General features: G+C 37.6%; 1 protein-coding gene across 5 annotated transcripts in view; it reads left to right on the top strand.

The window, feature by feature from the left end:
- The window catches only part of WAC (WW domain containing adaptor with coiled-coil), a 57,122-nt gene extending 42,351 nt beyond the window's left edge, over positions 1-14,771 (top strand). For 4 of the 5 annotated variants that reach the window (XM_059841088.1, XM_059841081.1, XM_059841055.1 and 1 more), the window contains 4 exons: positions 2,534-2,652; positions 7,394-7,580; positions 10,809-10,936; positions 13,279-14,771. In XM_059841088.1, coding sequence (XP_059697071.1) covers positions 2,534-2,652; positions 7,394-7,580; positions 10,809-10,936; positions 13,279-13,348 — 504 coding nt within the window. In that variant the 3' untranslated portion in view covers positions 13,349-14,771. The remainder of the gene's footprint in view (positions 1-2,533; positions 2,653-7,393; positions 7,581-10,808; positions 10,937-13,278) is intronic. The other variant, XM_059841064.1, reaches the window with a different exon arrangement.
- Positions 14,772-15,623: the final 852 nt, after the last annotated feature.

Here is a 15,623-nt window from a genome sequence, read left to right as displayed (position 1 = left end):
GGAGATTTTACCAAGGCATTGGTATTCTAGTATATTTAAATAGAAACAAAAGCATACTTTAATGGCAACAACTGATACAATTATTTAGACTTACCCAATAAAAGATGTTTAGAATGGGAGAGAACTTCTTGGGGAAATTAACTTGAAGTAGTCTCAGATTTTGTTTAGAAATGTTCCAGGTGTTTACAGATCAATAACATAATGTCCCTTTCCCTTCCTGCCCCCTCACATCTGTTATTCAGAATTTCTTCATTGGATCAATGACTAGGAAATGTAAATTGAAGCTAACATACAAGCTGCTGAGGTTCTTCCTGAGAAGCATAACTGTAGACTTTGGCTTGAGACACCCCCACCTTCCCAAAATCTGTCTTCTCTATCACCTCTCCTACTTAGCTGAGTTGTCTTTTTCTCAATTTTCTGCTCACAAGCAAACCTCTAATGTCTTGGATGTCTTTGAGGAATACTTTTCTCTTCAGGAGAACACATTGTATTCCTCATTATATTCAAAACGCCTTATTTCTTTCATCAGATTTTTTTCATGGGTACAAAGAAAACCAAGTAATTTTCCCAGTTTCTTTTGATTGACAGTGGTACAAAGAATTGCAAAGCTTTGTGTGTGTACCAGTACTGGTTGTTACCTTGGTTTCTGACCCTGGATTGCATCCTCAATTTGTGTTCACTGCTAGATGGCAAGTAATGAAATTATCAAATACCAGGGTTGAGATATTTGGTACTTCCAAATCATGAGATATGAAAAAGAGTCTTCTTAAGTTGTGTACTGTCAGTAACTGGGAGTAGATCTTTTCTGGTCTCTACAGCCCAGAGATTGATTGTTAGTCCCAGAAGTAACAAATTTTTTTTTTCTGCAGCAGATACTTTGCCAGTTCAATACAAAAAGAACTGTCCTGATAGTTTTTGTATTTGTGTAACTCAGTTCCATGAGATGGGAACTTAGGTGGTGATAGCGCCAGTGTGAGCATGTCTGTTTTAGCAGCCCATCGGATATGTGAGTCAGGCTAGCTTGTCCAGTTGTCCAGTTTGAGGTAAATTATGCCTTATCAAGATGTGGTGCTGTGCCAGGACACGCTTGGTTTTAGAGCACATGGGCTTAGAGCAGACAAAGCTGAAGTGGCCCTGTGCAGGAAGAGCCCAGTGCCAGATGCGCAGGGATTTGAGCTGGCTGTGGGACTGCAGTAGTGCCATTGGCACAGTGCCCTTGCTTAGGACCACTTGAACGTGTCAGTGCTGCTTTCACGCTGAAGCTGCTGTGGCTGCCTGTGGGGGTGCTGTGTGCATGTGGCAGCTCAGGGGTCACAGACTCCAGGAGCCTGGGGGTCACCTTTTGCCTTTTAACTGTGCCTGTATTGTGTGGTCAGAAAGAGTTCTGTATTTCTGCAAAGTAGTTGTGTAAAGCACTTTACATAGACTTGTCAAGCTTAGTGAGAATGTTGCTTTTCGTTGTTTGGTTGGTTGGTTTGTTTTTTTTAATTTATTTAGCCATTACTATTTTTCTGTTTCTGGTATATATATTTACAGTCTTTGAAACACTTGGAAAACATGGAGTAATTGAAAGGTTTTGTGGTTCATTTATTTTACAAATCCCACTTTCTTTATGGTCCTTTTTTTTTGGTTTTTTTTTTTGGTGTTTTTTTTTTTAATCCGCCAAGGAGCTGGTAACTTTACCAGTTTGGATCTGCTGCATGATTCCTTTATTGCTGATGGGCTTCTCTTTTGAAATTGTTCTGTTTGAACAGCCTTGATGATTTAATGTCTGCTCACACACTGAGCAAAATGCAAGCATTAATAGCAAAGTTCTTTATGTCACACATTTCATAAAGGTACTTGTGTAGTCTGTTCTCATAAATCAGTCTATGATCTGCTACTGTTTCATCCTCCTGAACTATATAATTCTGTTTATTTCAACAGCAGATTGATCTTACAGTTATCTTGCCTTTCCTTTTACTACCATGGACTTCTCATGTGCTACTCAGACTTCTTTACTATATAACTATTAATCTAAAAACCGGAAGGAACACATTTTCATTTTGATAATAATTTTAAAAGGTGACTCTGATATGTGATATGTTTTTAATATGCTTGTGATGTAATTATGTTCTTGACGCTGTGTAATATATTTTCGAGTAGGGAACTCTTAAATTTGTATATGCAGATTTTCTTTGGGTGATGAGCAGCTCTTCTGAGGTTGAAAATGAGCTCAGTGCTGAGATGGAAGATGCAGATTGATAATGCAAGAAAGATAATGCAAGATTTTGACAAGTCACATGGGTCTAAATTTGCTTCTGTTATGTCTATTAATAACCCCTTCTTAGTAAAGAAAACTCTGTCACAGCTGGGGAACTAGATTTTTTTTATCAATAACACCTTGTGCAGATAATTAAATTTGTGTCAGCAAAAGGCCTTGTATTAAAAAAAACACCTACAGGTGTTGAAACTGTAATTTCCTTGGGTTTCTCTGTTTCTTACACTTGCTCTTTACTGTGGAGGAATTCTAATGAAGTTTTGAACTTTCCAGGTTGCTACTCCAGGTGTTAAACAAGGACCAGCTTCCCAGGCAGCACCTCAGCAGCCAGTAATAGCTGACAAGCAGGCGGGTCATGAACCTGCCTCTCCACGAAGTCTTCAGCGTTCAAGGTATGGTGAAATGCTTCTCTCTTCTGTCATTAGTTTTTATCTGCATTCAATGTGTGTTGTATATGTTGCAGTTAGTGGACTCTCTTTGGCCAGTTCATTGAACTGCTGTTATATTTAACTGCTGCTACTGAGATGATGCATCATAGTACCTTTGTTGCATATTTAATGTGGTAGATTCTCCATTTTTGGGGTAGTCACTAGACTATTCTCACAGAAACAAAATGGAACTTATAGTTGTGTTCTCTCGCTCTGGTGTCAGTTTTATAAGTGATTCCTTGGATTGTGATTTCAGAGTTTGAAGTTTTTGTCTCTGTGCAGTTACAAAATCTGTGATGCTTGTGTTAGACATTTGTAGTGACTTGCTGTAGTGTAATTTGATTCTGAAATTAGCATGATTTTTTGGTTTGTCACGTGATTAAAGCTTTAATGAAAAACATTAAAATTAAGTAAGTTTCACAAATATCTTTCCTTGACCAGACTTTTTTGTCAACATTGCAACTTATTAAGATGTTGCATGATACCAGCATTTAACCATTGATTTACAAGGTGGGTTTAGAATCTGTACCTTTGAAATTTTTTTTTTTGGGAAGATGGAGTCTTCATAGTGCCAGATGCTCTGCATTTTGTCATATTGATTCCAGGGTTTGTAACCAAAGATGTGTCATGAGTCATGTCAGATGTGTGATGGAATCATGTTGTAGAGCTGTGGTAGGAAGAAGTTGACATTTTTGGAGGTTCTGTAAATCTGCAGTTCATTGTAGCTGGATTTTTAGAGTGATTGAATAAGGTGTGTTGTGTGGTATGGTATTAAAAAAACAAACAAAAAACCAAAACCCAATACTCTTGCATTGTCAGCATACCTAAGCTGGTGGGGGTGCTTTCCAGATCATAAAATAGTGAGATCCTTTTATCTGCCCTTCTGGGACTAACGACAAAGGGGACTTTTGTTTGTTTGTTTGTGTGTTGGTTTTTTGGGGTGTGTTTTTTTTGTGTTTGTTTGTTTGTTTGTTTTTGTTTTTTGCTTGGTTGGTTTTTTATTTTTTGGGTTTTTTTTTTTTTTTTTTGTATTGGCTGTTTTTGTGGGGAGAAGAGATGTGTGTTTTGAGGTTTTTTGGGGGACTGGGTTATCTGTTTTGTGCTTGGCAGTCCTGTCCCAGAAGCTGGCTTTACTGGAGACCCTGGAGTATTGACCAGTTTGAGGGTACAGACACAAGCAAGTCAGAAGTTTTGAGGTTTTAATGTAGGCTATTTTACAGACACTTGATTCTAAGCTTTGTTGGAAAACAAGCCTATAACTCATTTATCTCTTTTAGGAGAATAAAGGCAAAGTGTCCAGCTCCAGTCCCTAGTCGTATGAATGGTGCTATTTAAATCTTTCTGAATTACAGTACCAAAGATAAAGTTACACTTTGCAGCAAGCTAAGCTTTTTTATGAGGAGTGGTGAGGTTTTGGGGGACAGCTCTCAGTCACAGATCCTTTTGTTCTTTGCTCGTCACCCTCTCTGCACAGGAGATCTTAAGAAAGATGGTCTAATTCTTGGAAACCTTTACCATGGCTTAGAGTCTGTGTGAGTTGATACTGGTGGGCATTTGGCCTGCTAGTCCATACCTCACACTTGCTTTGGGTTACATGACTTTGTACTCCAGCATGACTTTTACCTACAGTGAGTGTAGGGATCTGCTGTCCCTCTGCAAACCATTGCTCCATTTGGCATCAGCATCTTGGTGGAGGAGGCTGTTTGCCCCAACACTGCTGAAGCAGGGGCATTGTGCAGGTAACACACTTTGTGACTGAAGGGCTGGAGGCAGTGTGCAGGCCAGGGTGAAAGATTCTGAGACCATGTTAGTATTGTTCAATGTCCTATGTCTCTCAAATTAATATATGTTTGTGACTTGCTGTATTGTGCATTGTGAGTTCATGCGATTTCAGTTTGCTTTGGAAGTGTCTCGTTTGCAACAAGTGGAAGAGTAAGGAATAGGTGACTTGGAAGAACCTGTGTGACTGGTATTTTCTTCTGTTCAGTACAGTGGAGTTGAATGAAAGTGGACCAGTTCAGATATTGATTTACTTACCTGCAAAAGATTTGCTGTGTCCAGGCAGTATGTCTGAATTGATATGGAACAGATGATTCCTTTGTAGGTGAAAGTAGTTGGTTGGATTGGGAATTGCTCTTGGGAGCAATTTTTTCTTTGTAGGAGTGAACAACAGTTTAGCAAACTGAACTGTGGACAGATGGTCCAAAATCTTTTTAGCTCTGTGAATTAAGGTTGCATTTTTCTCCAGCTTAAATATTGATTAATTGAGCAGAAGTTCATCACAGCTGCATTTCCTTGTCTCATTAAAAGTTTTAAGTAAATGGAGGTAAAATGATTTTTGACTTGTTGGGGTGGTAACAGAGTAAGAAAACCTGAGTAGCTATTGTTAACTTTCAAGAAGTGAACATTTCAGCCATTTAAGTAGGGAAATTAACACAATACAGGTATACAGTGAGTCTGTCCGTTAGAGATTATTCCAAAGACACACAATCAATTGTGACTGCTTTAAATATGAAACTAAATTAGTACTTCCATAACTAATAGTTTCATCAGGGTGGTAGTTTCTCTCTGTTTTCAGAAAGGACTGAGAAAAATTGTCCTTTACCTTGGAAAAGTGCTGTGAAGGGAGGTATTTCATTGCATTTTTTGTAGGTTGTAAAATTCTGACGTTTGTAGCAGTATATTTCAGAACCATCATGTTTTAATACCCTTGATACAGATATTTTTGCCTCTCTGGAGGCATTCTGTTACTTGTGGCATAGTCGGTCTTTAACTCAGCTATGGCAAGTATTTCCCTTTAGTGAAGCATTTAAAAATACTGTGGTAGTTTGGAACAGTCATTGCTGCATTCATAGCTCCCCCTGCTGCTAACACAGCAGTGCCTAGGATATTTTGTGACAGTGTTTTTGTCATAATTAAGATACAGCTTCATTTTTGAGGAGCCCACCGATTTTTTTTATTTATTTTCTTGAAACATTTCTCATGTGTTAGAGTGATTTTTACTAATGAAGTAGTAGTAGAAGACAGGCTGACAAGAGGAGGCAAATCATAGAGGGAAATTTAATTCTAGTAGAACTAAGGAGTAAATAAGGTTATGCCTGAATTCTGCTTAATTAATAAAAGTAGCCTGTTTCTGCGCCATCACTATGCTGTTGCTAAATGAATACATTGAAGCATAGAATTATTTACTTTGGAACGGAATTCTAGCTGCAGTCTACTTTGGTCCCAACTTAGAGTAGAACTGACAAGTTTGAATTGCTAAGAGCATTAGTTAGGTGATTTTTTTTTTTTTTTTAATAGCTCAGAATATCTTCTTCTGATGTTTGACTGCCCTTATGGTGATTCTTTTTTTCTCATGTCTAATTAGAATTTCCCTTGTTACAGCTTGTCTCTGCCTCTTGTGCTGTCACTGTGCATCTCTGAAAAGAGTCTGTTCTCCCCAAAAGTAGTAAAAATCTGCAAAAACGTCCTTCAATCCCCTTCCCCTCAGTCTTCTGTTTTCCAGACTGAATAAACTTTAAACTTCTTCTGATACAGCAAGTGCTTCGGCCCTTGGTCACCTGTGTGGTCCTCTGCCACTTTGGCTTCCCACTACACAGTGCTCCAGATACTGTGAATCTCATAAGCTCTGAAAAGAGGGGAGGAATTGCCTTTTTTATAGGAGAAGAGCTTCATCCTCTTGTCTGCTTGGTGACTCTCTGGCTTTGATCCAGCAGGTCCAGTCAGACATCCAATTTGTTGGTTGTAATTCTTAATGCTATAATTCTTTGCAAGTGTGAGTTGATTAGGCTAAGTGTCTGGGCATTGGACTAGAGAGGTAGTTGCATTATGTAAGGATGTTTCAGTCTTCAAAGGGACTGACAGGTTAGGTGATGAATCAGAAGTCCTTTAAAATTTGGTTCTCCTTCATAATACTTTCTACTTGCCTGCAAATGATACAAAGTTTTAAGAAATAAACTGAAATTATGGCCTGTGTTGAAAAGCTTCTGCCAGTGGGAGAAGCACTTACACAATTAGTGCTACTATTTCTCAGTACATGTAGTGCCAAAGAACATTTAACTGTTGAGGTACCATCACTGTTAAGCTGAGTGTGTTCCAGTAAAGCAGTCAGGTTTGGTGGCTACAAACACACTGCTCCTGTGATACTTCTGTTCTCCTGAGTGCATTCAGTAAAGATGTGCAATGTCACAAAACCATGTAGATTGTGATTTGACATGAGTAGTAAACTCCTCAACTCCCATATGGCTGTATTTTCAGATCAGGACATCAGACATCGTTCTTAATGATTATTCTGGCAAACCTGTTTTGAATAAACGTGTTTGCCTCCCATCTGATACATCATCACTGAAAATCTTTGGTTTGCAGCTGTTCGAAGGAAGAACATAAATATATGTATATTTTCTATCCAACACCATTTAGGCACAGCTTACATCTCTTGAATAGCTCTCAGAGTTAAAAACCAGACAAACACAAAACCCTACCAAACAACAGAAACCTCCTGTTACATTGTAGGACTCAGTTCCAATTAAATTTAGAGGTTTGTAGAAAGGTGGCACAGGTTTGGTCTGCCAGAATTATTTACTTGTGGTTTGAACACTTTATGTTTTTTTGTGCCTGGAGGCAATGCATTTTCAGTGTTCATTTCTCTGTAGGTTCACATATGTTTTTCAATGCTCACTTCCTTTTTTTTAATTCTTTCTTCTAGTAGTCAAAGAAGTCCATCACCAGGTCCAAATCATACCTCTAGCAGTAGTGCATCAAACTCAACACCTGCACCACAGAATACATCTGTACGACCCACATGTTCATTAACACCTACGCTAGCAGCACACTTCAATGAGAACCTTATAAAGCATGTTCAAGGCTGGCCTGCTGATCACGCAGAAAAGCAGGTGAGTGCTCCTTTGCTTTGTTACCTGGGAGAGTGCATAATATGTAGCTTAAAATTTAGGTTTCTTACTCATGCTTTTTCTAGGAATTAAAAGTATTAAAACCCTTATTCTTGTCTGTGGATGCCATGAGACAGGGAAAGAGAAACGGCAAGCGTTTCTCACAGCGGCTTGTGAGAAATTTTAGGGAGCTGGAAAGATGTGATAACTTGTTGACTATAAACAATTTGCAGGTGCTGTTTTTCTACCTTGTTTTTCTGTTCCTCTCAAGGACAGTGCATGAGAAAGATGCTTTTGTTAGTTAGCCAATAGAATAGAATCTATTGTACCACTCTATAAAAACCATGCGGTTCTTTTGAATAAAGTCCTTCTTCACCTTTGCTACAATCCTGCCCCTCGCCTGTTCCTGCCCCGACCCTGGTGCACGAGTGACACTTGTCCTCAGCCAGAAGAGAGGAAAGAGAAATTAGGCCAGACCTGCAGGTTTTATATGTGTTTGCCTTTTGGTGGTTGGGTATTTTCAGTCTCACTTAAAGTGTCAGTGCTTTTGAAATTCCCTCAGATGGATAGCTATGCTCATAACTATTTTCTTACTGCTAAAGTTCTGTTGAAATTTTAAGGGAACATAGAGTTCAACATATTTTTTCATAATGATATTTTGGTTATGTGGAAAACATTATGAATTGGGTACAGAGTTAAACTATTTGAGAACACTCCACAATTTTAGTTACTGATGTGTTAGTTCTACACAGTGTAAAAGAAATTCTGCCTTGTTTGTGAATTGATGTAGACTACTCAGACTGAATTTGGGCTATTTTTACATAATGGGAAATCCAGTCAAACTGCCATCCATATATTATAGCTAATTGCATGAGACCTGTTCTGTTGTAGTAATACAAGGAAATTGGATGCATGTCAGCTGCTTGGAATGTATTACTCAAAGGAACCATATTGGTTATTGAATCTAGTTAAGTTATTTCCACAGGCAGCCATATCTGATGCAGTCTGTTTGGGGTAATAATCTTACCTAGCCCAGTTTACTTTGTTCTTTAAAAGGAGTTTGATGCATGCTGGCACAATTCTACACTGGAGACTTTTGGGTAGTAACTTGCGAGATGACTCTCACAAGCACAGTCTAAACTGAGACCCTGTTAGGATTCCTGCTTCTTTTCACTGATTTGTTAAAGTCAGTTTTTTTATACTCAGACATTACCAACCTGTACTGAGTCAAACATTGAGGCCTTGCTGTGGAGTGTCTTGAAGGAAATGGTGTAGCACAGGCACTACCTATGGCCTTGGTCTGTAGATTTGAAAGTATTATTTTCACGGTGTACTGAATTCACAAGTATCTTAATACAGAAAGCAGCTTTATGCAATGCATAGGTTTTGGGGTCTTTTTCCCTTGTTGGTAATAAAGAGATCAAAAAAACTCAGCTAATGCTAGGCAGCCGTGTACTCAGTTGGGTACTTCTCCCTTTGTGCTACATGCTGTGTTGTCCGCTATTTCAGGTGATTTCACATGGTAGTGTTGTTTATAGACCAGTTTTGAATAGTAGCACTTGAGGCACTTAAGTGAGATATTTGATATAAAAATGAATGAAAGTGTACGTGCAGTGCATTGTGAAGAAGATTAGATCATAGTGGAGAGACTAAAAATCCAGCACCTTGGTTTCTTCAGATAGCTGCCAGATATGTAGTATAATTTGAACTTAAGGCAGAAGAGCACATGCCTGAGTAAACTGAAAAATAAATAAGTAAATAAATTAGAAAAGTGAGGACAGGTATGTGCTAAAGCAGTTGGACTTGAAGAAATGTGCTATGCAGTAGTTAACAGCTAAAACATTCTTGAATTACAGCAATTACCTCACAGAACTCATAAAAAAGCACTTAACATGGGAAACTGAAAAACAATTCAGTGACTGGAGTTGTGCAGAGAAGACATGGGCAGTCATATCCTACTGTACACCAGGGGGTACTCCTGGATGTTAATAAACTCCAGAAATGAAAACTTTTAATGTAGGGAATTAGAATACAAAATGCTGCTTTGAACTGGAGAAATGCCAAAAGTTTATGAAGACCTGTGCTATATAAAATTATTTTTGGGAAGGAAAACTAAGTGTACAAGTACCTAAGCAGATGTGGATGAATCCTAGTAGGCAGCTAAGCACCAGACAGCCACTTGCTCACTCTTCCCCAGTTGGATAGGGGAAACAATTAGGCAAAAGTGAGAAAACTTGGGAGTTGAGGTAAAAGCAGGTCAAAGTGTAAAAGAGGATGGGGGAAAGTGATGCAGAAGCAGTCACTACCAGCCAGCCAGTGCACTGCCAGTCCCTGAGCCATGGCAACCCTGGAACACTGTCCCCCAGTTTTACTGCTGAGCATGGCACATGTATGGTGTGGAGTATCCCTGAGGTCAGTTCGTGTCAGCTGTCCCAGTTTTGTTCCCTCCCTGCCTGTTGTCCACCCACAGTGTATTTTCTGGGTGGAGAGCAGGTCAGAGAGAGATTAAAAGTAATGCTGCAGGGAAGGCTGTGTTTCAAAACAATTTTTCCATGTGCCCCTTGAAAGAAGTCCTCTTCCCTATTGCAGTGTAATACACAGGGCCTCAGATAATTATACCGGTCTCCTTGGTGCTGTTGAGGACTCCTCAACAGTCATATCCAGTACAGTGATGACACTTCAAGAAATGCACAAATTGGGAATTGGATAGGTCGTGCTTTTTAAATTTACACTTCTGCTTATCTCCAGCTGACTAAGTGGGAATATTAAAGTAATGGAGTTGGTCTGTTAGAGAACACCTGAAGAGGGTTGCAAAGTTTTTTTTTTTGTTAGGTAGAAGGTAGCTGGAAAGAAGATGGCATTCAGTTATTTTTGTCACTAAGGCTTAATTAGATGGGAGATGTAAGTCTGCCATTGGAAGACTTAATGGTTGGAGACTTTGAACTACTTGAAAACTTATTTTAGAAACTCCAAGCATTTAGGATCAACAAAGTCTAAACTAGCCCTGCCTTAGCATAGGCGTAGATTAGACAGTTTCTGGGCAGCAGTGTTGTTTATTTGTGATTCATAATGGGCTTTTGTAGAGAACTTACTGTGCTTCTGATTTAATACTGCCTTTTGAAATTAGAGTGCTTTGCTGTTTCAAGAGACACTGATCCAGCAGTTCTCTGGCTACTGCCAGTTGTTTCCAATGCATGATTCAAAATCCTAACCTTTGTTTAACCACTGCAGGCATCAAGATTACGTGAGGAAGCCCATAACATGGGAAGTGTGCATATGTCAGAAATTTGTACTGAATTAAAGAATTTAAGGTCTTTAGTTCGAGTATGTGAAATTCAAGCAACTTTGCGTGAGCAAAGGTAAGTGTGTGCTCTGTGCTTATCTCAGTTTTTATGGTGTTATTAGAACTTCCATTCTTGCATCATTTTGCATGAGTTCTGTTTACTGATGACTGTAAGTACACCAGTACTTGCCGTGTTTGCCTGTCTTCCCTGTGTATATTCTGCCTGTTTCTCTCCACTAAACAAAACCAGATACGCAATTTCTGTATCTACTTTTACTTGGATAGAAAAGAAATCTCTTTGCAGAAACCTTAGTGCATTACAAAGAACTGATGAACTCACAGTATTTCAGCATGCTTCTAGAGTGTCAGCCCATACATAACGCATAGATCGCATATGTACACGTCTGCACAGTTTATCCTTATCTGAAACACTACAGTTTATATGAGAGATTCAATAGATCAAGAGCAAATAGATCAAACTTGCCAGAGCAAGTTTGAACCGGGTGTAATTTACATCACAAGTGAGGGAGAAATTAATGTTTGCTTATAGCAAAGTAGATTTTGCTTCTTAAGTCAGTGATAGCAAGTGTCTTGTGTATCACTTCAGTGATACACAGCCAGGCTTTTGAATACCTTTGTGCAAGATTGGAAACTGTAATCGTAAAATACCTGCTCAAAATATTCACCAGTGGTCATGAATTTGTATCTGCTTTCATAGTCAGTTTCCTCTTTCAATGATGTTATCCCAACCGTTAAGTCACACTACAGTTTGAATACAGTGCTTCTGACTTCCTATTTGAAGCCACTATATTGTGTCGCATGCTGCTAAAATAGCTGCATTTATTCTAGAAGCTTTTGCATTTTGGGAGAAAGAGAAACAGTCCTTTAGAAGCAGGCTATAATATATTTGTAAACCTTTCCTGATAAAGAATTGAAAACACCCATTCTTTCTGAAGCTTTATTTCATAACTTCACTACATGAATTGTGATTTCTGTAGTATATTTAATGAATGGCTTGATTTCTTACAGTTTTTATTTCCTAAGGTGTCATTTGTCTCTGCACATTTGATCTGAAATGAAGTGGCAGATGTCATGGTTCAGCTCATTAAATAGCACCTTCTTTCTTGTACACTTTGTATACTTAAACTGTCAATAGATAATTATTACTGTGACTTTGAGCCTATAGTAACATGTATCTTTTATTTTTGCTGCAATCCCAAAGATGTGGAATACAAGGCATAAGTAACCAAGTTGATGGGGGAGGCTTTTGCAGAGGATTTAAAAATCATTACATTTAAATGATGATACTATTTCTGTACTTCTGCACAGAAGAGTGCTACTTAAATTTCTTCCAGAAAGGAACTTCATCTCTAGATAAAGCACATACATTGTCTGAATCTTAACTGACAGCATGTGAAAAGACACTTTTCATTGACTGATATATTTTATATGCCTATGCCTTGAAGCTAAATGTTATCTTTTTGGTGTGTCTATATTAATATATTATTTTCCACCTACTTTTCAGTAGAAAATTCATTTTTAATGAACTGGGCATATATTTGTAAAGTGTTCCACAAAAGTGCTGAATTAATCCTTTTTCTGCATTTATTAAAGTTGCTTCAGCCTTCATAGAATATTTATATAAAACCTAAATTCTCCCTGAGTATTTTCTTATTTTGCTGACGTGTTTGCATTACACTTCAGCATCATGAAAAGTGGTTTCAAAATGTTCATTAAAAATTCTGGGAGACAGTCCCTTGAACCAGTTGTTTGTTAGTCATGGTAATTGCTTATGTCAGTTCAGAAGAAGAGGAAAAAAAGGTATAAGAAGTTGTGAGTAATATAATTTATTTTGAAGCATGGTGTAGTTATAACTTTTTATCTTAGATGCCCTTTAATGATGCCTCAAATGTTTTTGAAATTGGAGCTTACAATAAGTAGAGACTACCATTAGCCACAGAGCCAAATACTTTAACAAAAGCAAGTGAGAAGGAGACTCACTTTTCTTTTTTTAAAGAGCACTTTAGGTTGTTTTACAATCTGGATAACTGCATGACACAGGCATAATGCTGCTCTCTAGATTATTCAGTTACTTAGCTTACTTCCTAGTCTCCTGCTTTTTCTGGGAGCTACATTCAAGTGAAGAGCAGACGTAAACACAACTGTGTATCAGTCGTCACAGAAATGCAGTAATTTAGTTTTTTGAACTAAAGTGTCAAACACACCAAACCTTTGTGCATCTGCATATGGCTGTAGGTTATTGAACAGATTGGGAATTTACTTGATATCTGAATTTTTTAATGGGGCTAAGGAAGTTGGTATCTTTCACTGAAATTGTAGAAGTGCTTGTGTAGGTGCTTATTTAATACATCTGTATAGTGGAAATGTTTATGCTAATTAATTTCTTTTCTCTTGCAGGATACTATTTTTGAGGCAACAAATTAAAGAACTTGAAAAGCTAAAGAATCAGAATTCCTTCATGGTGTGAAAAATTGTAAACAATTGCACATGGTTTTGAGTACAGGAACTATTAAACTGATGCCCAGTCTTAACACTTTTGAGCTGCATTTGAGTAGACTTTGGACCGTTGAGCTGGGCAGAAAAAAAAGTTGACATGGGGAAGGGGACAGGAGGGAGTCAAATTCAGGGGAAAGATACAAGAATGATTTGTAAAACCCTTGAAATGTAGATTTCTTGTAGATGTATTCTTCACGTTGTAAATATATTTTGTAGAGTGAAGCCATGGGAAGCCATGTGTATCAGAGCTTAGACATCCAAAACTAATCAATGCTGAGGTGGCTAAATACCTAGCCTCTTACATGTAAACCTGTCTGCAAAATTAGCTTTCTTTTTTTTTTTTTTCCTTTTTTTTTTCCTTTTTTTTTTTTTTTTTTTAGTTAATTTATCATTCAGAAATGTTTCATTTCCTAAAATTCAATGCAAGCGCCAGGCGATTTGTGTCTAAGGCTGCAACAGTTTGGGCAATGTACAAAATACCACGAAACAACTGTTTCCACACTTGCACCGAGTCAAGAGCAGTGCTTCTCCATTTCTGTTTTACAGAGAAATGTTTTTCATCTTCTGTGTTCCATTTCCCCATGAAATCCTAAATCTGATTTTATCAGCTTTTTAATGCTTCTAATTTTCTCTTTTCTTAAGGCACTGTTGCTATGGCACTTTTTCTATAATCTTTTCATTCCTGTGTACAGTAGCTTAAAATTGCAGTGATTGAGCATAACCCACTTGTTTGTATAAATTATTGAAACGTATTTCCATTTGCACCCTGTAAGAATGGACTTAGAGTACTGCTGGGCATGTGTGCTGAAAGTACATTACTTGCTCAAATATAAGGAAATAGCCCAATGAACATGTTAACATGGTTGTGGGAGGGGAAAGAGGAAAAAAAAAAGCTAGTCAGATGTGAATTGTATCTGTTGTAATAAACATGTTAAAGCAAAGAAACACTGGTTTTCATTTCCTTTGGTCAACACATAAAAATTTGGTCTTTTTGGGGATTCTTTATTACAACTGTTCTTGTTGAACATTTTTGTACTTAAATAATTCCTCAAGGGAGGTTTTGTTTAAAACTTGTAAACAGGAAAATATGTATAAAATATTTAAGGAAATATAAAATTCAACAAGGATGATTTAAGACACCTCCCCAACAGTTGTCATATGTTAACTCCTGGTTTACCTGTCTTGATATTATGACATTTCATTTCGAAGGATGTTTGTGTTGTAGCTAACTGTTTAAGTCTGGTGCTGACTGCTGTTCTTAACCATCACAAAACGCTGAATTTGTGTAATTGGAGCAACTCACCGTTTGAAAATGGTGGAAAAGCTCAGCTTTGTATATTGTTTCCTAAAGTATATTAAAAATAAAAAAGAAACTATTGCTACTACAAAATAAACGTGACTTTTTCTTTGCTTAACAATGACAGAAATCGTGATGGCAGTGCTAGTTTGATATTTGTAGCGGTGTATATGTCACAGCAGTCTGTTAAGTAGGAGAGATAGTAGGAGATGGATTAAAAAATGAAAACTTTTATGATACAGATGTTGACATGTGAACATGTGATATTTTGTGTTTTGTTCCTAAAAAATAATTTCAGCACCAGAAATGGTACTCGATTTTTGTGTTGAGTATGCTTGAACTGATTTTTAAAATCAGGTTTTCATCAGTAAAAGCTGAGTGCTCTGATTTAACAAAACATTTGAAATGGAGCAAGTTGAAATACCTAACTAACAATGACAATGGGAAGTTGGGACAGATGAACTTGTAGTTTTTCCTCACTTTTTAACCCAGTATTTTCTGTTGTGTTTCATATCATACAAATGTTTGATTTTTCTTAGAAGATGGGAGTAATGTTGAATGAATTAATTGGAACAAATATTGTTTCTGCATTTTTAGAGACCCAAGGCTGAATGACAAAATTCTTCCTGAGACTTTCATATTTGCCTTGCATCCTCTTTTTGGAAGTTGCCCAAGTGTAGGGAGATAGCCTGTGAAGTGCATGGGGGTGTGCAAGGGATCTCTCACCAGTGGCTGTCCTTAGTTTAGGTATTTTGCTGTTTCGTTACTTGCTGAGACAAAGGTGGTTTCTATCTTAACAGATATGCTGGGTCTACTTTCCATAAGCTTATTTTGTTTCCTTTTTCTTGTTATATTGCCCTCTATAACATCCTGTATCAATGAGCCTCAGAAGTTAATTTTAGTTTTAGAAAATTACTTTGGATAAATTTTTTAAAATCTCTGTTTAAAA

This window comes from Haemorhous mexicanus, chromosome 1 (genome assembly GCF_027477595.1).
Source record: "Haemorhous mexicanus isolate bHaeMex1 chromosome 1, bHaeMex1.pri, whole genome shotgun sequence".
NCBI lineage: Eukaryota > Metazoa > Chordata > Aves > Passeriformes > Fringillidae > Haemorhous > Haemorhous mexicanus.
This window is presented reverse-complemented; position numbering and strand designations above follow the sequence as displayed.